This window comes from Phasianus colchicus, chromosome 2 (genome assembly GCF_987193195.1).
Source record: "Phasianus colchicus chromosome 2, bPhaCol1.hap1.1, whole genome shotgun sequence".
Taxonomy (NCBI): Eukaryota; Metazoa; Chordata; class Aves; order Galliformes; family Phasianidae; genus Phasianus; species Phasianus colchicus.
Genome location: NC_143437.1, coordinates 41,659,115 through 41,681,801, shown reverse-complemented (window position 1 = coordinate 41,681,801; position 22,687 = coordinate 41,659,115). Strand labels below are relative to the sequence as shown.

The 22,687-nt window shown below is 37.7% G+C and overlaps 1 protein-coding gene across 1 annotated transcript; it reads left to right on the top strand.

The window, feature by feature from the left end:
- Nucleotides 1-14,823: 14,823 nt before the first annotated feature.
- LOC116243107 (sulfotransferase 6B1-like) lies at nucleotides 14,824-21,340 on the top strand. Its single transcript, XM_031614222.2, has 7 exons — nucleotides 14,824-15,040; nucleotides 16,386-16,525; nucleotides 17,199-17,288; nucleotides 17,787-17,913; nucleotides 19,102-19,196; nucleotides 20,730-20,886; nucleotides 21,054-21,340. The coding sequence occupies exons 1-7, from the start codon at nucleotides 14,839-14,841 to the stop codon at nucleotides 21,182-21,184; spliced, it is 942 nt and encodes a 313-aa protein (XP_031470082.1). The 5' UTR covers nucleotides 14,824-14,838; the 3' UTR covers nucleotides 21,185-21,340.
- Nucleotides 21,341-22,687: the final 1,347 nt, after the last annotated feature.

Here is a 22,687-nt window from a genome sequence, read left to right as displayed (position 1 = left end):
TTTTTTTGGCCATGCACATGCACAATACTGAGCATTGGCAGAAGAACCAGAGAAAAACATGACTGCTGCAAGGTAAATGTGACTTTTAGGTCTGCATGGGGTGAGTGTTTCTGGATCTTTGTCAGAGCTTTCCCTCAGTGCTTGCCCCACTACATTAATTAAACCTGGAACTTGTTGAAGGGTTTAAAGATGCATGTTCTGAAAATGTTTCCACAGCTTGATATTTAAGAATAATTACAGAAAAAATTCAATACCACCATCAACCATGAACCTCAAATGTCACAGAGAGAAGTAGAGAAAATCAGAACGTCATTAATTAACAGAACCTCAGAAATTATTCAGGTCCTGTCTGGATTGTATGGCTTGTCTTTCTATCTGTACATATGTCCTGTATCTTTCAGGTCAGAGACTTGTCACTCTCAGGGGAGCTTTCTGATCTTTTTGACCACAGAAGTATTGCTCCATTTTGGAGGTCTGAAATGAGGTGCCACATCAATGCCACTGAGTTCAGGCATGTTTTCTCAGGTTCTGGCAGAATTGCATAAATGTCATTGTGATGGCGTTCCCAAGCTCTTTTGTGCCTCAGCACAATTCCAGCACAACCATAGTGTTTGTGATTGTGGTGCTAGCTCATGGCCTCACACCATGGCTTGGGAATCTCCTGAATACATTGTGTGATCTTGCCTGGCAGACACTATAGCTTTCTCACTTCTATGAATTCTGCTGCAGCTTTAGAGTAATGTAGGATCAGGAGGTACAGAATCTTTTTATCACTTTTGCTGAGATGAAATTATCCATCTGGTTGTTTCCATTCCTGTTTCTCAGATTTCTCTACCCTGCAGCACTAACAAGTTTCCTCTCTTTTCTGTAAAGACAATTTTTAAAAGCTCTCAGCAGAGCAGGAAAAATGATTTCAATGCAGAAATCCTTATCCTGAGTTTGCCTTGCAAACATGGAGAAGTTAGTGGCCAGACCCATGCTAGCAGCATGGTAGATTTCTCTTTTGCTCTATTCCTCTGACCTTAAGTGAAGCATATTAGAGTTTTTTAAAAAACCAAATGAAACAACAATAAAACAAACAAACAAAAAAACCTTACGGGAAAAGCCAGAAGTCTTGAGAAAAAGCCCTGTGTCCAAGAATCAGTGAGGAGAAAGGTTTTTTCCACAGTCTTCCAAAACAGGCAGCTGCTGTCCTCATTGTTACAATGAAGACCATCTGTCATGTCTTATCAGGAGTCTGAAATCATAGCTGGCAGCTACATTGCTGGATGTTTTTAATACCTGTAAAATAACACTGATCTACCAGCTGCAGTACAAATTAAGGACAAACACAGAAACATTTGCTAAAAAACAAAGCATCTCCACATGTGTGGGCACCCAGAGATATATTTCATCATCACAGAACAGGATGTTTTAGATTAGATGCTTAAATCTCCTTCCCTGCAAGCGGATTCTTGTGTGAATCCTGTAAAGCTGTACCCAGAGAAAATTTGGAACACTAGATTTGTTTTATGTACACTTCCTGTTTGTGAATAAGCATGGTCCATTGCAAATCCATACTGGCTAGGAAACAGTAATCCACCTCTTCCTGGACATCAAATTAAGGTAGCAACCGGTCGTCCTTGTCTTTATATTTGTCTGGTAGTTATGTTGAAATTAATGACATTGTCTGTGCTCTCCATCATGTAAGTTGATACACAGACATGGTTGCCATTATGTTGCAGTGCTATGACAGAGACTAAGTTCTGATTGTTCTTCGGATAAATGTGGGAAACTGAGGAAAGAAGATGAACCTGATAAGAATATAATGGTGAAGAAGTTACTTACTTATCTTTCTAACATTGTTAAAGAGAGGGAAGGTAGGACAAAAAGACATCTGTCTTCTCAGCCTGCAAAGAGAAGATTGTTTCAAAGAAACCTTCAGAGCCTTTGAGGATACCAGCTGAATCATACAGCAGTTTTTCCAGGGAACAGTTGTGGTGTAACTTCAGCCATCCTTTTTCCAGAGCATAGAGCAGCAACTCGCCCCTAATAGTGGTGAAAGTGATGGTAACGGTCAGAAACTGAAAGGTATTGGTATCCCATTGGAAAATAGGACCCCTCAGTTTGGAATCACGTAGCTTTACCCCTTACTTCAGATAACACTAATCATGTGATGCTAATTTCAGGACAGTATATACATGCCAGACTGGACTTTGCAACACTTTGGTATTTTTCTCAGCTGTGCTGTATCCTTGGTGTTTGGGATCAAGTGTTTGCCACTTTCATCCTTCTCATGTGTATTGGGAGCCTCCTAAACAACCACGTGATGTGGAGCTTGTGCTCTGTCCATGGACCTCTGGAAGAGGGATAAGAAGAGTTTCTTCCGTATGGTTTCTGAACTAAGTTCTCCAATGAAGACTGTCATTTCTGGTATGTGAGCTCTCAGCTTGACAGTGCTATAATTCTTGATTACTTATGCAGCTGCCAGTGCTCATACCCAAAATCACTGTTCTTTGGGCTTGCCACCTGTGTGTGATTCCTTAGAGGTTACAATGCTTCTGCTATCAGAAAGAAGAGATTCCTGATTTTTATGATTCTCTCTTCATTTTAAATTAATCCAACCCGTCTTGCTTAGACATAAGTGATGATCTGCCTAAAATATATATAAATGTGTTTAGATTATGAAGTACTCAAAAGATGCCCCAATGTTCGCGAGCTGCCCAGCATTAGTGGAAGTATGCAGCAATGGGCAAAAGTCCTATCTTGGGTAGAACTTCTCCCTTTGGCTTAAATTCCAGGAACACCACAGCTGGTGTGCAACAGTCTTGTTAGCAGGAAGTCTGAGAACTATTTGAATTTGTCCTGTTTTGATGTGGCTGCTCTGCATAAAATGCTGTGATGCCTTTAGACAGGAAAGCTGGGAATATAATAAATGCCATAAGGGCAGTAAGACTCTGATCCTTCTGGCACAAGAAGTCAGTGTGTGCACGTGTAGGTTTCTCTGGATTTCAGCTTCAGTACAATCCACCCTACACAAGTGGGAGTGCTTTACTTTGCCATCGCTCTCTCTTCTCTAAGATCAAAGTTACAACAACTCCCCACTTCCCCTGAGGGATTAACAACAAACTGATGAACCATTTAGCTGGGAACAACTCAGTAGGGATTAAGCAGCAAACAAACTAACCAAAAAGACTAAAAGAAGATGATCTCATAAGCAGCAATGTAAGAACAGAGCAGTTAATCAGTTGGCTTCAGATCCAATCTAGCAAACATCCCACTTACTCAACTATTTGCTCAGACACCACGCTTGGCATTGCCTCCCAGAGGCATCATGCAGCTGTGTTTTTTCATAATTCTCCACCTGTATGATTGACGGCTATGGCCCTTAGAAATTGTTCCTTTCTGAAATTAAAGAACACTGGGCCAAATTTGTGCTAGGTGAAGCCTAACTGGCTTTCCAGTACGTGCTGTTTTCTCAGCACTGCTGATACTCATAGAGGAACATGAAGATGGAGTTGAAGGTATGTGTACTAGAGAGAGTACATGGGATAAGATGCAGCCTTAGAAGATGTATATCCTGTTCTGAAACTGGTGTTATTTTTTGCTGTTCATGTGTTGGTGGTTTTCTTTTTTTGTGTGGTCCAGGGTGACATCTAATGGCACAGCAACAGATAGCACCACAGAGGAGAAGTAAGTGGACAAAATAGTTGCCAATCATTTATCTAGTGACAAGGGCAAGGTAAATTTAGCAAGAGATTAAAAAAAAATAATAATAATCGGTATTAAAATAAGCTATAATGTTCCATTTGAAGCCATATTTCAATATACAATACTGAATATATATATATATGTATATATACAATATACAATTTCAATATTACCTTAATAAAGCTGGCAAGCTGTCTAAAGTTAGAAAGTGGCAGAACTAAGCTGACTGTAAAAATGTATTTCAAATGTTAGCTCAATGAACTATTGGTGAATTTAAACAACACGATTGGAAGAAGGAAGGGCAATAGTTCAGAAATGAGTCAATCCCAAACATTTGGAGTAAATTTTTCATGTAGATCAACTTTTATTAAAATCAGCAAAATGCTACAAAAATAGGTTTGGTGGGTTTTTCTTGGAGAAAAACAGCATATTCTAATACAAGAACCTGTATCAAACCTTTTCAACCAATTAGTGCTGTGTTGTAGCTGTTTTGAACTATGAAAATTGTAGATCTGTGTTCCCAACATAAAAATAAATTTACATATGCAGTATGAATTAACTTTTAGGCACCAATAAAAGCGGTTTTGCATTACTAATTAATATTGAAAGAAAAATATTTTATGTACTGCATTCAAGTGTAGGAGGCTTGAGTTTAAAATACACAATCCCAAATAAGGGATAGCAATAGCAAGAGAAGCTTTGGAATTATTAGGGCTTACCTTTTAGGGAAATAGCACTTTCCCTGTTTACCTTAGTTGGTAAACTGATCTTTATTTGCAACACTGAGTACGAAATGACATTGTGTTTAGAATTGTTTCAAAACTGCAGGATTAAAAGGAGAAATTGAACTGTATTATATCTATATGCATATAGACAGCACCACATTTTATCTATATGCATATGTTGAAGCACATCCAGAGGAGAGCCACAAAAATGATCCAATGGATGGAACATTTTTTGAGGGGCTGTTCAGCCTGGAGAAGGTTGAGAAGGTTGGGAGGTGACCTGTTAGTGGCCTTTCAGTATCTAAAGGGGAGCTACAGGAAGGAAGGGGACAGACTCTTTAGTAAGGTTGGTGGTGACAGAACAAGAGGAACTGGTTTCAGACTTAGAGGGGAGATTTACCTTGAATATAAGAAAGTCTTTTTAGTGAGCATGGTGAAGCACAGAAGCAGGTTGCCCAGAGAGGTGGATGCCCTGTCTCTGGAGATGTTCAAGGTCAGACTGAAATGGGCTCTGAGCAACCTGATCTAGCCTGTGCGTGTCCCTGTTTGTTGCATGGGATTTGGACTAAATGACCTTTAAAGGTCTCTTCCAACTCTAAGGATTCTATGATATATCGGTGTATGCTTGTATGTGTATATATGGATATATACAACAAAGTAGCTTGTGCATAAAACGCTCAAAAAGTATCAGTGTCTTAAAGTCATTAGAGCACACACATTTTAAAGCTAAGTTTTCAACTCTGGCATGAATCCATAAAACAAAGCCTCACCTACAAGTACATAAGACATATGCACAGCTATTCACTTTGATTCCATCCTTGAAAAAGCTGAGCAGCATATGGGAGAAGGTGGCCTTAGTGTGTTTTGCATCTGTTTGATCATGGCATGCTGGTAATGTGTTCCTTCTCCATTCCTTTAGACTTGTGAAAGGTTTTGCCTTTTGCTAGAGCATTAAACATATATGTATTATTTTCAAATCATTTTCTTTATGAGTTTCTACATAAGGAAGTTTCTAGCTACCTTTCTGCCCAGAAAACTTTAGAAGGGGATTGAAATACTGTCATGCTTGTTGTAGTACATTGTTCTCTGGCTGCATCATTTCAGGCTTTTTCCTTTAGCATGCAGAATTAGTTATGATCAGGAATGCATTTTAGATAGTTGCAGTGTTGCTGTCTAACCATATGGCTGTTATAATGACTTTTTTTTCCCTCCAAAAAGTTGTTGTTGTTGTTTGTTTTGTTTTGTTTTGTTTTGTTTTAGCATCATGTATATTAATTCAAACTGGAATAGCAGTTAAAATCTTAAACCAAGTACAAATGGGCTCTAGTTTTAAAGGTAAGTGAAGTACCTTTATGGGCACGCCACTTTAACCTCATATCCAATGTCTTAGATGATAATTAAGGAGGCAAATCTGGAAATGTTTTTGGTAGCCTTAGGCTTCTCTTTGCAGTGTATTCATTGTGCTCAAAATGGACTTTCAGCTGAACATCTCTAGCCTTCAGGCAAAGAGCTTTTCTTTCACAAAGCATTTGGTATCCAGCAGCTGGAGGTCTGTAGTTTTAGACACTGGTTCTTTCTTCAGCTGTGGGGAAGGTGTTTAATTATACATAATTTAATGTCCAGGAAATAGCCTGGGAATGCAACAAAGAGAGCCTACAAAGCATACTTTGTAGGCACTCTTTGTGGAAAGACAAAGTGTTATTTTTTTCGTTGTGTTTTCTTTCTGAAGACCTTTATCCACCTCAGAGAAAAAAAACAGAATGCTATTTGGGGATACAAGACATTAGAAACAACGCATACTTTTTTGAAACCAGGACAATTAAGTATTGGAGCATTTTAAAACAAATGGGAGGCAACTTTTTAAAGGGCAGAAGATAAGTCTGAGAAATTCTGAATACTCTGTGACGTATTAGAGATCAGTCTGACTGTGGTAATAATCTCTTCTATTAGCTGAATGAAAAACAAAAAACAAAAAAAAAAACAAAAAAAAAACAACCCAAAAGGTGTGAGTTGGGAATCTTAGCTGACTGTTACCTTTCAGAAACAAGGCCATGCAATTATGATTATTTCTTTAAAAACATCCAATCAGCAGCAAACTGCTAAGATCTGTAGAAGACAGTAGATGGCGCAGAAGCGTAAGGAAACATCTTGGGTTTTCTTTCAGGTAATTTCAGGGTGAGCAAATCAAGAGCAGAAGATTGTAACAGGTTTGTCTCAGATTTATTACTCAAAATCCAACAAGCATTGTGTGTGGGAAGAAATGAAAGAAGTGCGATCTACACTGGTGCTGCACGTAGCAACTCTGAAGTGAGTTGCTCTCAAATGCAATCTGTTGAAATTCTTTGCTTACAGTCCAGTTACACCTAGATCATTGGAGGTTTTTTTCCAGTCTGATTTTTCTGTTGCCTCTTTCAAGTTCGGACTTTTGCTGCTTTACTTTGGGATGAAGCTAAGCCATCATAGCCTCAGAATAATCAGTAAATCACCATGCAGTATGACCCCACCCCTCGGCCATAGAAAAGGCTATTTTTATCATCTTTGTTTCTGATTGCCCCTGTATGTTTATTCCCAGCTCTGTATCTTGGATGCTCCTGCCATTATCCTGTTCAAGGTAGACTGGTCTCTTTCTGTCACCATTCATTCTGGAGCTGAGAAACTTTTTCTAATAACAAGTATGAGTAAACATTTTACTGGAGCAAGTGGGTCCTTATGAAAAAAATGTTAATCCAGCATTTGCCAACATCTCTCCTGACAGATTTCAGAGCAATGTGGCATTGCCCTGCTTTCATGGGATGTGGGAGTTGGCAGTCTAGCTTACCTCCAGCCCCTGGCACTATCGTCAAGGAGCTGTGGGTAAAACAGCCCACGGGAAAAGTAGTAGGTTTTTTTTTTTTTTTTTTTTTTTTTTCCAGAGATCAAAACATTTTAGATTTTTTCTGCTGTAAGACAAAATACTGTTCTCAGATTGATCCAATCACTTTATTTTTTGTGCTCTGTAATCTCTTAGAATCACAGAATGGTTTGGGTTGGAAGGGACCTCCGAGATCATCTAGTTCCAATCCCACTGCTATGGACAGGGAAGCCTCCCACTAGACCAGGTTGCTCAAAGCCTCATCCAGCCTGGCCTTGAATGCTTCCAGGGAGGGGGCATCCTCTCCCCTGTTTCAATAATATGATCCATAATAAGTTCTGAACAAATCTTTTTTCCAAGAGTTTCACATTTTTTCTTTTCTCTTTTGGCTTCAGGGCAAAAATGATGAAAAGTAACAAAGAAAGGAAACCAGCCTTTTACAGCTTTTTTTTTTTTTTAAGTTAATGATGGATCAGTTTTTAAAGTCAAAGTGCCTAAAACTTTCTCCAACCTCATAGTCCTCCCTGTGAAAGACAGGGGCAAATAGATCTGCACTTTAAGAACTCATATGTGATCCACTGTCTTTTTTGTTTGCTTGTTTTTCTTTCCAGTGTCCGTAGTATAGCTGATGAGAATTTTTCCTATAAGTCACATTTTCTTATAGATGTGTCCATTATTTGAGAACCAGGTTCATGATGGGTGATTCTACTTCTGAGTGGGTTGCATCTTTGCCCAGAATTACCAGTATGTAGGGTTCAGCTCTTCTTTTTCCATCTGCTTCCATACTCTGTAAAGGTCTGTACTTTTATGATGGCAAAGAATGAGGTCAAGTTTCCACTCCTTACCCCATTAGTGTACTTTATGTCAACTACATATATAGGTGAGGCAATAGGAAGCTGCAGGCTGGTACAGTTTCCATTTTTGTAATTTTCCATCATTTATACAAGTAAAATAATAAGCAATGGTGCGATTTATTGTAGAGAAAAACCTTTTTATTATCTTATTCTTCTGGGTATCAAGAAGAAAATGCAACTGGACAAAACTCCCATAGTTTATACTATACCTGTTAAAGCCCTAACAAGGACAAGTCCTGAGTCATGACTACAGTACCGAATACCAGGTCATAATGGCCACATTAAGGAGGGAAGAAACTATTTTCCTAATCATTTTTCTCATACTCAAAAATGGCAAGGTTCATTTTCACTTAAATTCCTGTAAAAATATAGCCTTTGGCAAAAAGTCAAATTCTTAGCCTGGAAGTCTTTGAGGTGATTGACAGTATTGACATGGTTCATTCTCCATAAAATAGTATGAAACCATACTTACAGACCCTACAAGTACATTCATTGATATGTATGGCTAGAATCCCCTATTTTTAATTGTCAGTTAAGCAAACAGAACAGTGAAATAAAAGCTGAAAACTGATCCTTTTTCAAATTGCAACCTTAGAAGGTGCTTAACTATGCACTTTAAACAAACATTACTTAATATCACATATACCGAAGTTCTAGACATGTCTTAGATCAGATGTTTTATTTGTTTCATTACATGATAAGTATTGACTCTGGCCAGAGTTGCGTGAAAGAGTCCAAGTTAAAATGAAGTCTTTAAAGAATATGAGATTCTAGTGTTCCATCCTAAAACAGGCTGAATGTATATTTAACTGTGTCCCATGTACAGAATTGGACAAGAGAGTGTAACAAGAGGGAATATGCATTGTATAAAAATAATTCCTCAAAACAATCTCCAGGTCCCCATCAGTCTGTGACCTTAAAGCTCGTTTGTGCCCTCTGAAAGCTCTTCAGCTTTCAGTACCACATCATCATGCAGCAGGGATTTATTTTGAGCTGGTTAAATGCTTTTAAGATGAAGCTAGAACTAAGCTATTCTAACTTGTAGCATGGAACATCTTCCTTTGTGTTACAGCTGGAAGAGCAGAATTATTAGCTCACTAATTTAAAAAGTTATTTATAGACCATTGATTACAAAAAGTAAACATTTTCTGCATTTTACTGCTGATGTACTTAGTCCATCCTTGTGTATCAAACCTGCCAGTATATTTCCATGCCTTGCTGAGACCCTACGTGGCAATAAAATGTTGACTAATTGTTCTAGTGATTTTGTTTTTCATGGAAAAGAAGATGTCTGAAAAAGCACAGATGTATACTCTTCTTAGAGTCCATTGATCTGCTTCTGCCATCACACTGAGCCTGCTGGTCTGACGCTCAGTGACACTGCAATGTATGTTCAGGCTCTCTGCCATCAAATGGAGTTGCTCTTAGATTGGTTAACCTAATCCCAATTCTGAGGACCTCTTGTAGTTCATCCAGCTCAGGTGTACTCTGGACTTTGTAAGAGAGCCTTCACTACTCACCATAGCTTTTGGCTATTTAAAAGTATATGCTCATTATTTTCAAATGTAAAACTACTTCTGACATTTAGTAATAGCATGTTTAAGGATAATCATAGAACATTCTGAGTTGGAATGTTCTGAGTTGGAAAGGACCAGCAAGGATTACCTTCGTGCTGCTGTACAGAGGAGCAGCTTCGAATCTATGAAGAACTCTAAGGCTATCATGAGACATTTGGTGGTATTTTCTTACATAAAAGTGAATTTTCCAATCATTTTAAAGACAATAATCTCAGCATTCCTGTCAAAAACAAGGAAGGAGAAATTTAATTTTTGTTTCATAAGTGTTAGCTGAATATTCCCAAAGGTGAAGAATCCATTCAATAGACTTTCTAAGTTTAAGAAATAATTAACTCGTAAATGCCTTTGAACTGGCTTAGCATACAGCTTTCTGGACGCCTTTGCTCTTTTGAAACTGTGTGCATCAGATTCACCAAACTCAGCTAGCCTGAGACAGAGTGAACCAGAGAGCTGCTGATACGGCAGTGATTCCTTTCCTCCTTTGCAGCAAAGAGGAAATGGGATCTTGCCCTACTGCAGCAAAAACAGATACTATATCACGCATGTCCAGCCTGTGGCCCATGGGCTGCAGGCAGCCTGGTACAGCTGGCAGTGCAGCCCAGCTGCTGCCCCATGCCATCTACCCTTTTTGCCACTGTGGCTCTGCCCCAGAGGTGCACCCACTGCTCAGTAGCAACCAAACATCAGTGAGCTGTTAACACTGTCTGAGCTGCAACCAGAAATCTTTTAAAGGAAAAGCATAGATTGTAAATTGGCAAATGTTTAGTGGACTACTTGCAGCAACCACTTTTGGAGCAAAGTTAAAATATGATGTGTACTGCAAAGCCTGAAAGACAAACAGAACTGGTAAAGCAATCAATTCTTGAACTCTGATCGGGTTTGCTGTTCCATGATACTTCAGAGAAAGGTCAAGGTTGCAGACAAATGTAATAGCATTCAGACTACACCTGTCGTTACAGTGTTTATACTGTATACCAGATTTTAATGCTGAACATTATGTGCTAAACAGTGTGTTTACTGGACAGTATTTTAATTAATCACATACAGAGGAATCTAATGGCCATGCTTCACTATATTCCATGTTAAAGAAATAGTCTCTTTCCTCTTCTACTGTCAAATTCTCTTGCATGTCTCTAGAAAGCTAAGGGCTATTTGGCACCTGGAAACCCTTATAAAGACCATATCAATTCAGACCACTTCTTAGCAGAATGCTATCTGCCATAATTAAATTCTCATCCAAGTATGATTCAAATCAATGGATTTTTTTTCACTGACTTCTGATCAGGAAAGACAAAAGCCCTTAACATGTCAGCATCTCTATTTGTTTGATGTGTAGTTATCTTTATATGGTCAGAATATTAGACTCTGTCCCTGCAGCTTTGGGTACTATGAAATGCAGAGCAAACATCTGGGGAAGCCCTGCTTGTAGACGTCTCATGTTTTCTCAGGATTTGTTAGGTATGACACTTCCAAAAAGAGTTATGCTGGTAAGATCACCACGGAAGCAGCAAAAAAGTGTTTATCACTAAATGATGTGAACTAAAATGACATAGATAATTGTGAAGAGAGTATTTCTAGAGAATTGATACCCAAATTATTGTTTCCCCTGCTATTCCCTTACATCAGCTTCTCACACCTGTACCCTCATCTCTATGAGGATAGGAGGCTATGGATGCATACAGATAACCCTCCATTTCCCAACCTCTCTTCCAGTAGTACACTGCAGTCTTCATCCTCCTCCAGAACACAAAACATGGAGTGCAGTCAGCTCAGTCCTTTGAGGACAAAGAAAGGATAAAGAATGTGCTAGAGTATGGACCAAGAGTAAATAGGATGAATTATTGGCAATGCCCAAGTTGTCCTGGTAGCAAGGTATTCAGTGTCTGGATTAGCTTATGGACTGGCAGTTCACCTTAAACTTTCTGAAGGATTAATTTACAGTGTCAAAACTGTCTGAAGGATTAATTTACAGTATCGTGACTGGGACTCAGCAAAATCCGTGGTGAAATATGTTCAGAAAAATGTTCTATAGTTCATTTTGCTTGACTTTTTAGTTCTGATCCTCCAATATTTGAAGAAAACTAAATGTCTTTGATAGATTGAGTGAAAAAGAAAACAACACACCAAAACAGTTAAAATATGATATTTAGGCAAAGAATTATCTGTGTGAAAACATAAAATTTTGACTTCATGTTTAAGACCCAAACTGCATACTTCCAGCTCCCATAGGGATATGGGACACATTTATGTCTCATATGTTCCACTGAGCTTATTATGTTTGCTTTAACATCCTGATCTGTGATCCAGTTCATATACTGGAATTTTTTATTTTTTTCCCCCGAAGAATGTGGCAGTTCTATTTTTTTTTTTTTTTATGTGGGCATCTGAGTATCCTGGTTCAAGATACATCCTTAATCAGCTCTACTTAACATCTATTACATTTGTGTTATATATTTAGCCTCATTTGTATCAACACATTACACACTATATGACATAATTACTTCTATACTAAAGACCCTGGAAGTCTGACTGTTTCAGAGGTGTCGACCATAGTGAGATCAATGAAAGTTTTGCAGGAAACAGAACATTTAGTGCATTAGCAAAAATCAGAAAATCCTCCAAAACATCTTGGAATGCTTTGTAAGGGTTTAACATTCTTCTTTGGCCCCTCCTGCCCGTTTTTTCCTCTTCCTCTTTTACTTTTAAGGTCAGGTTGTACTGATACACAATGATGCAATAAGTTACTTTTTGACCAACACTGTGAATTGGATCATTTATCTGTCTCCCACTTCTACACATTTATGTGGTAACAAAGTTCTAGTTAATGTTCTCCTATATATATATTTTTTTTAAGTTCGTTTCACCAATATTTGTGAAGATCAGACAAAACAAACAAAATAAGTCTCTTTTAGTGGTGGTTTGAGAAGTCTGTTAACATACAGCTAACATGTTTAGATAGTACATGAAGACAGTTTCCTCAGAACAGTATGTCATGCAATTCTTCGTATTTGCTGGCATGTTCTTTCTCATTACTTAGTGGAGCATTAACAGGAGGGAGAAGGCAAGTTTGCATCTGTACTCTGGCAGCTAGCCAGCGCATTAATAAGAATGATGAAAGATGTGGAAAATTACTTATTTCCTACCTTGTCCCAGAGAGGGGATTAAGAGAGTGGAAATTCTTCAGAGACAACAAAGCTGAGGCTGAAAAAAAGCTGTGAAAGTTTAGATGGGACATATGGGAAAGGCAGAGCTGGGTATTAATTTACAGACTAAGGGTGGTCATCTAACCTGATGGTGGGACCAGCTTTGTTCTGGTCAGGGGAGGTGACTGTCATGAAGGAGACTCTACAGTTCAGGAAGTAAGCAAAAGATGAAGGAGGATCATCAATAATTTTACGGAGGATTACACCCCAGCTCCAACAGCTTTTAGAGCAGTGAAGAATATGAACCTGGATCTTGTACTGAGGATTTCTTTTTCATCTCTCTATCTATATTACATATATTTTTAGACTACCATAATGAGTGGATCAAGATCCATTTTAGATCACTTTGGAAAGCTGTTTTTCAAGACTTTTCCAGAGTCTTAATGAGATAAATGCAGATCACAGAGAGAGTTATGGAAACCTATTTTTTCTCATATACCATCTGAGGGCACAGTCTCTAAATTCTGAGGCTATGTTTGGGATTGTTTCGTTGTTTCATTAACTGAGAATGGCTTTTCATAAGCAGATCAGCTCACCAGGTAATTGACAGCTGGCAGTGTCCTGTAGCTATCATGGCAAAGTCACCAGCCTCTTTCTGCAAAGCTCCACAACCTAGAAAGACCAGGTCTGATAAGTAAGGGAAGTCAGAAACATTTAGAGGCACACTGGTGGCTCGACCAACAAACACCATTAATCTGGAGATTACCAAATCCTTTAATCTCTTTTTAATCTCCATGTTTTAAAAGCTGCTTCTTTGAAACTTTAAACCAACTGATGTTTTCCATCAGTCTCCTGATTCAGCATTTGGCAGGATCAGAGGGTCTTTCTTATGCAACACATACAGTGCAAAGTTCACTCCTTCTCTCTCAGTTATGGTGTCATGGTTAGTGGCTATATCAAAAGCTCACATTACTAAATATTAAGCCTGATTTATTTTTTATGCCAAGAAATTCAATTCTTCTCAAAATCCCTCCACATGATTTATTTCTTCTAATTAGTTTTTCTTCAGTAACACTGTTTTTCTGGTTCCTAAGGATAATGCATGTCTTCAGGGAAAGGCTGGCCTAACTTCTTTTTCTGGGAAAAATACATTGGAGATCCAACAGATTTTCTCTCTCAAAATTTCTCTAGATAATTCTTCAGGAAGTAACTGATCTATGTTCTTTTTATGGAAATCCTAGTCCAGCAATGCTATTGGCTTCAGTGGAAGAATCCATTTATATACCTTTTTTTCCCCTTCCTTAGGAAATGCCTACTCTCCCAGCCCTTCTTTAGCCAGCAAGTAAATATCCCAATTAAACACATTTCCTTAGTGCTAGTACATGATAGTTTCATGATAAGGGAAAGTAAAGAAAAAAAAAAAGAGAGACTAGCTGCCAATGCTTTCACTAATATAATGAACATTTTGTCTCCCAGTCCTAATACATTTAATCCAATTTCTGTGGAAAAAAAGAAGAAAAAAAAGTTATGCAAGAAAATATCCCAGAGTGAAAAGATCAGAACAGATATAAAGAATATCCTTGTGCTATTGAAACTGCAGTCTGTAATTCATGTCCTTCTTGAATTTTGATGTACTTTGTCTATCAACTCTGTGCTGCAATTACTTGCATATTTTTTGGCATATGATATTTTCAAGTTAGATGAATGCTTTAACCTAGGATGCAACTACATTTTCCTGTTTTTCTTATTCAATTATATCCAATTTCTGTTGATACTCAGATGTTCAAATGAATTAAGGTCTTTGTCTGGAGTTATGTATTTTTTTTTTACAATTTCAGAAAGAGTAGTAAATTATTGCTTACAGTGTCCCACCCCCCTCCGCCCCCTCCACAAAGAAAATAAAAAGAAAAGAAAAAGCCCTGTAATGTGGCAACCAGTGTCTCTCTGTCTGTGTAGCATTTCACATCGTGACAGAGATTGTGAGTGAGATAGAGAAGAATGGAAAAATCTAGGAAGAAATTTATTGATGTGATAGATAAGGCAATAGTTGCTGGTAATACAATGGATCGTGATGAACTCCTTTTTTCTTACAAGGGGGTTCTCTACCCTGTTACTCTTTGCAGTCTTGAAGTGTTCAGAGCCATGGAGTCCTTTGAAGCCAGAAGTGATGATGTCATTTTGGCAGGATATCCTAAGTCTGGTGAATACTGCTTGCTTTCTTCATAAATTAATTTGTGTAATGACATATAAGTAGATTGTATTTACAGTTTTCAGAAAAATTTCCAGAACTAATTTTTTCCTCAAATATATACAACAGAGCTAATTATGAGAACATTATATAGGAAGTTTTGAAAGTGACTGAGAAATCTGATTTTCTTAGCTATAGTGTGATACATTTTTGTTATCGTTAATTTTTATAGTTATGACTGTGAATGCACAAATTGGAAAGAATCAAAATGCAATTCACAAACTTGAGATAACTACATTTCTTGATATTGCAGGGTCTGCTCTTGCAGTTATGTAATATATTTGGTGATAGCTTTGTATTTCTTCATATAATGGACTTATTGGTGCCTTCACATGCAATGGTACATATATTTTATTTTTTAAATTTTCATATACGTGTCAAAATTTTCTGAAATCTATTGTTATAAAAAAGACATTTTTGTAAACACTTGAATTGGTCACACTGATCATTATTGGGAGATCAAAAGATCTTTGATGGGGTTGCTTCTTCTGCCTGAAAGTACCCTACACAGGCTCTTGGATGCATCACACATCCATTTTAATATAGTTATTCTTACCTGTCAGCAAAAGGATTCACTGTATCTTACAGAAGATAGTCACAGTTTGCAGGTTTGTAAAGATTTTGTGTTTTTTTAAAGCCTATTTTCTTTTTGAAGAAATGACATGCATCAAAATGCACTTATTAGGACTGTAATAATAAAGATGAAGGAACCAGTGTCCACGGGTCAGGAAATGGTCAGCTAATTATACAAGTTCTCTACAAGCTCTACTTTATGTTATTACTAAGAATATAATAAATATATATGAAATAATTTGGAGGTTTTCTGGATTAAACATTGTGTATTGGTAAAGAAAATGAGCATATTGAGCACAGTTTCAGATCTGGTCTGGCACATGTGCTGAAGTGCTGAAGTTCTGTGACCCATCTTTCCACTCAAGATAAAACTGTACAGCATATCAGAAAACGTATGCGATGCACTGGATTTTGAGGTACAGGTTTACACCCTATCTGCTCTTATAGTTGTTACTTGAATCAGTAGTTCTTCTCCCTTTCTTACTCAACTTACAATATATAATTCACGATGTACTTAACCATTTAAGTTGGAGAAAGATATGTATTGTTATGTAACAGCAAAAGTAGGGCCCTGAAGGTTGACTGTCCAGATAATCAGCTGACACGTTAAAGAAGACCAGACAATTCATGAGATAGTACCAGATACCTCTTGGCTGTCCTTGCAAATTCATTTATGCTTTTTCTCAGTGCTTTACATGCAATTCTGTATTTTCTCCCCTTTCAGGTACAAACTGGGTAGGTCAGATCTTAAATGATCTGGTGGCCACATTTGAAAAAAAAAGACGTGATGAAGAAAAAAGTGTTAGTGATGAAGAGCTAGAAGAATTTCCATATCTTGAAATTGGAGATACTGAGAAATATGAGGTGGGCATAGAATAATTATTAAAGATGCAAGAATGTGGTTCTTCAAGCACTGAATATCTGAATATATGGTTTGAGAAGTACTCCAGTCTTTGATGGAAACTATCCCATTTCTATGTAGGATACATCTGGCCAGACTGAATCTCATCTGCATTAACAAATGCTGAAAGATAAATGATCGCTCTAGGGGGCTTGAGAGGAGCACATACTCATCAGAAATACAGACACTTCAGAAATTCAGTGTAGCATTTGCTGTACTTAAGAAGAGTTTCATGAAAAGTTATGTATTGAAAGAATGATTTTAGTGTCTTCTACTAGCTCTTGTTTATTACCTCTTCTCTCTTCTTTGGATCCTTCAGCTTTATCACATCTCCAGCTAGATTCTGCATATTACATTTAGGTTTTATACCATGTCTAACAGAACATATTAAATTCCTTAACACTAAAGAGAATGAGCAATGGATAATCTTCTTTCCAAATATTCATCCTTATGGCCTTTTGAAGGTTATTGCTGAGAGAAGGCCACTAAGATCCCAGGATAGCAATCATAAAGCATAATTGATCTGCCAAAAACCGTTAACAAATTTTGCAAAGTAATATTTTATCACAGGCCAATGGAGAAGAATACTTGTAATAATGGCACTGTCTACTTTCCTCCTTTCAATTGTTAATGTAGCGAATGAAGAAGTTACCTTTTCGAAGAGTTATATTAACTCATCTTGCTCCTGGCAACCTTCCAAAGTCTATCTTCAAAAATAAAGCCAAGGTGAGTGCTGATTTGAATGTCATGTAAGGAAACACACAATCAGATGTCTTTGAAAGCCAATTTAGTGCATTTCTGCCAAATTTAAAAATTATTTTTATAGTTAGGTAGTATGCTGCCTATTTTTGCATGGCTATTAGCTTCCGTTCATCTCAATAAATCTCAGTTCATCCTTATTGATATATTTGTGTCAGTCTCAGCAAGGCAAACGTGGGGGAAAACAAGCCTTCCAGCAGTAAAACACTATGTTTACAAATTTCCTATGAGTGGCTTTCTACATTGTTGTCAAAAGTTTTAGAAAGAATTTGTATTTGTGTGTATTCATCTAAATGATTAATACTATTTATATTCTGCATGATTAACTTGATTAATCTGGAAAATATATTTTAATAACTACATGAAATTGACTTCATGAGGTGCTGATTATGAAGTTTTTTGTCATTCTATAGTTTATTGTTTTTTTTTTTTTCCCAATAGAAATAACATATTTCAATGTTTTAGATACTGCTACTGATTCGCAATCCGAAAGATGTAGCAACATCGTTTTTCCATTTTTCCAATGCCTGGTCGGCTCTACCTTCCTATGAGACCTGGGACGATTTCTTTGTTGCTTTCATGACAGAGAAAAGTACAGTATATTCTTCTATGTTACTTATTCTATTCCTTGACTTTGTCTAAAATCTTTGCATTTTGTAAAATCAGGTTCACTAGGATTTGTTTACAGCAAAAACAAACAAACAAACAAATCAAAAAGCAAAACAACAACAGCAACAAAACCCCAGGGATTAAAGAGAGAAAATTAGAAAGCTGAAGTAAATTTTACAGTATCTGTCTTACTGGCTGAAGTTTCACATTCATCAGAACTGTTCTTCCATAAACAGCTTTAATTTGCACAAAGTGATATTTTCACTGGAAGAAGCAGTTCCTCCTTATCTTCCTCTTGTATCCCTTTCACCCTTCCTCTCCACTGTATATCATCTTGTGCCCAGAAAGACATTTGAATATCTACATACCAAATTGGACCAATTGGAAGAAATGTTTTGGGCTATGACTAAGTGCATTAAAAAAAGCTACAAAACAACAGAAAACAAATCTCATTAGTTTATAATTACATAAATTCTCCAGGTTGCCCTATCACATGGCCAGCAGAAAGGGGGGTTAAACAAGGCTTCAGAATTAAAGTTTTTGGATTAAGTTTCCATGCTGTTTTGAGTATTGATAGCACTTCAGCAAACTCACATTTGACTTGAAATATTAACTAGTTTCAACATATTGTTGTTCAAATTGCATCATCTCACTGAGATGTGTTCATGCAGAGCCAGCTAAGCTGGGCTCCTGTGGACTTTTCCTTGGCTTCTTTGTTTTTATTGTTGTGGATACTGGCAATAGCCAGCCTTTGATCCCAACAATGTGCTTCTGCCCCACTGTTGCCCTCAGCTTGTTCCAGCATAATTGTTTGTGAAGTTGTGGACCATCTACGGAGCTGATCTAGCCTAAAAAGAGGTCCTGCAATACAGGTGAAAAAGGGATTGGACCCCCTATTTTTTGCAGCACAAGTGGAGGTAGCAGGCAGATGCTTTAGGGAAGGGGACAGATCCTTTAGAGCTACACTGAGCTGGTAAGAGAACTTATCCTGCTGGCTCTAGACTGTGTGTGTTGCAAAGATCTATAAATCCTCCAGAATGGGTTAAACTCTGGCAGAGCCATGATTAATGGCTATGGCTTAGGGATCAACTTACGGAGTAAAAACTGATTAATAAGGAACTTTTCTTATGTTCAGTTATTCTTCATCTTAGGATTATTTTGTTTTATTTAGTGCCATGGGGATCCTACTTCAATTACCTTTCTGAATGGAACAAATATGCTGCTGACGAAAATGTTATGACAATAACATATGAAGAACTAAAAGAGGTAAGGTTACCAATGGTAAGAAATATGGAATCATAGAATCATCGAGGTTGGAAAAGACCTCCAAGATCATTAAATCCAACCATTCACCTACCACCAATATTTTCCCACTAAATCATGTCCCTTATTACAATATCAAAATGTTTCTTGAACACCTTCAGGGAAGGTGACTCCACCACCTCCTTGGGCAGCCTGTTCCAACAACTGACCACTCTTTCGGAGGAGAAATTTTTCCTAACATCCAAACTGAACCTCCCCTGACACAACTTGAAGCCATTCCCTCTAGCCCTATCGCTACTTATGTGGGAGAAAAAGCCAACCTACACCTTGCCACAGCCTCCCTTCAGGCAGTTATGAAGAGCAATAAGGTCTCCCCTGAGCCTCCTCTTCTCCAGACTGAACAATCCCAGTTACCTCAGGCACTCCTCATAACACCTGTGCTCCAGACCCCTTACAGCTTTGTTGCCCTTCTTTGAACATGCTCCAGGGTCTCCATGTCTTTCTTGCAATGAGGGACCCAAAAAATGAACACAGTACTCAAGGTGCAGCCTCACCAGAGCTGAGTACAGAGGGACAGTCACCTCCTTGCTCCTGCTGGCAACACTATTTCTGATACAAACCAGGATGCCATTGGCTGCCTTGGCTGCCTAGGCACACTGCTGGCTCACAATTAGCTGAGCATTAGCCAACACTCCCAGATCCTTTCCCATAACGAAGCTTTCCAACCACTCCGCTTCAAGCCTGTAGGGGTTGTTGTGGCTAAAGTGCAGTTCTTGGTACTCAGTCTTGTTGAACTTCATCCCGTTGGCCTCATCCCATTGATCTAGCCTATCCAGATCCTTTTGTAGGTGCTTCATACTCTAAGGCAGATGGTCACTTCCTCCCAGCTTGGTGTCTTACTGAGGGTGCACTCAATTCCCTTATCCACATCATCAATAAAGATATTAAACAAGATGGGCCTCAATACTGATCCCTGGGGAACAGCACATGTGACTAGTTACCAGCTAGGTTTATCTCCATTCACCATATTTTACACTTCCTTATTTTACACTTCAAAGAGTAATTGTTTCTAAGTCAATAAAACATTATACACACATAGTGTATAAAAACTATATGATACATGTATGAGTCAGATTCTTGTTTTAGAGGACAGCAAGATGGATTTCCAGCTTGTAAGCTTTTGTGTGTGTGTGTGTGTGTGTGTGTGTGTATGTGTAAATATGATTCTTTCTTTCCCCCAGGTGATTTTAAATCAAAATCCCCGGTAATTCTTTTTTGGAGCTTTTGTATATTCAGCAGTGTAGATTTGGCTCAACTGTAAATCATATGCAATTTTCTGTGATATACAGGAAGACAGATGATGTTTTCTTTAGAATGATAACAAAGAGAAACAATACATGGCACTCCAGTCCTGCTGAACTCTGAAAACTCTAAATATGCAGCCAATTGAGAGATGCTGGGCCTTGAAAGAACTTTGGTATGAAAGCAGTGTAATTTGTTTGAATGTCATATGGTATCTAACATTCCTCTTTTCAGAATCGAGACATGGGAGTGAAAAACATTGCCTCTTTCCTTGGGATTTCACTGACTGGGGAAGAGCTTCGGAGTGTAGTGGAGAGAAGCAGTTTCCAGTCCATGAAGGAGAACTCTCTGAAGACCCATGGGGCTCTGGGCAGCATGCTCTTTCGCAAAGGTAGGGAGCTTCTGGAGGTCCAGAGGCAGAAACATGATGCTCTCAAGAACCTAAGCCATTCATCACTGGCTTATTTTTTGCCCATATATTATAAAGTGTTACACTTTATGTATATAACTGAGAAATACGATTTCTTGTTTTTCAAGAGTTTATTTGCTTCTTTGAAGGTGGTGTAAGTGACTGGAAGAATCTTTTCAGTGAAGAGCAGAATGAGAAAATGGACAAAGTATTTGAAGAACGTATAGCACGAACAAAACTAGGAGCAAAGTTGAAGTATGAAGTGTACTGCAAAGCCTGAAGAGTAATGAAATGTGGTTAGACCAATAGCTTTCCACTGTGCTCTTTGATCATCTGAATGATATACAAAATGAAGCTAGATGAAGCAATCAAAGCATCTTGGAATCACTGTATAAGTCACATTGTAGGAACTTTTACAGTGACAACAATGAATAGTTGGCTTTTTTAAATAAATGTGAGATCTTGCTTTGGCTACATTCATTTGCTGAATATGATGGTAACTAACTATATTCAGATAAACTTGACAGGCTTGTTCCAGTAGCTGCCACCTGGAAGGAAATGGCCTTTTTTCGCTTTCCAGACAAACTCAGTCATTCTGGATAATTTACATAGGGTTATTTAGCATGTGGAGATCTCTTTTTTTTTTTTTTTTTTAATTTTTTTTTTTTCTTCCAAAAATGCCTCAGATCAGGTGACATCTCCACAATTAAGATCACTATCAAAATATGGATTTGATATAGCCTTAATTAATGACGAAGAATATCTTCCCTGTGACTTCAGACAAACTGGATAAAAGCTAGAGGGAAGATAATGAAAGGGAATGGCAATCATCATTTTTAAGGACTTTATTCTCTCTGAGTGTAGAGTTTCAAGCTGAAATTCAGATTACAGATTGGTATTAGTAGCCCAGATGCAATAAGGACCATTTTTATGTATAATAATTCTCTTTGTGGAACACAACAAAAATCTCAAATTAATTTTCATTCTCATATCATGTAAATTTTCTCTTGGTCCACTGAAAACAATCTTTCTACCTGCGTAAAAGTTGGTAAAAAGAAAATCATGGATCCAATGTTTTTTTCTTGTGTTTGAAGATACTCCTTAAACTATACACCTTTGTGCTTCTTCTAAGAACTGCTGTTCTTTTTCCTGCTACAGACAACAATAAAGTAAAAGAGGTAGAGAATATAGACCTGAAGATTATGTTTCCTGCCATTAAAGCCAGTGGAGTGCTCTTAACCACAGAACTATACTTAGCATTCCCTTTGTTCATTCTTGATTTAGCAACAGGTCTACATTTAAGCTTTAATTTAAATTAATACCTATACATTGAAATAGATTAATTTTCATAACTGAAAATTATCTGAAAATGCCAAAATACTTTGTAAGTGGCTCTAATAAGCATATGGGATTGTTCTCAGGATTGTGGAAGACATTACAGCATTCAGTTATTTTGTGTCAGTGCTACTATTTGACACTGCAAACACAGTATTTCAGACCTGCTCAAGGTATATCTGCACTTCAGCCACTTGTTCTGTGAAGAGAAAAAAAAAAGGTGATAGGGACCTAAACTATACACAGATACATCACCTAAGAAGAGGTAAAAATTAGAGATGCAAAAGAAAAGAATAAAATGTTCAATAACTTTTTGCTTTATTCTTCTAAAGATACTCAAGGCTGCCTGCACAAGTAGTAATGCAGTTTTGCAAAGGCATAGAAATTTCTATTTTATTAGAAATAATACTTTATAATACTTTGTTTGGGAGACTAGTATGGAGGGTCC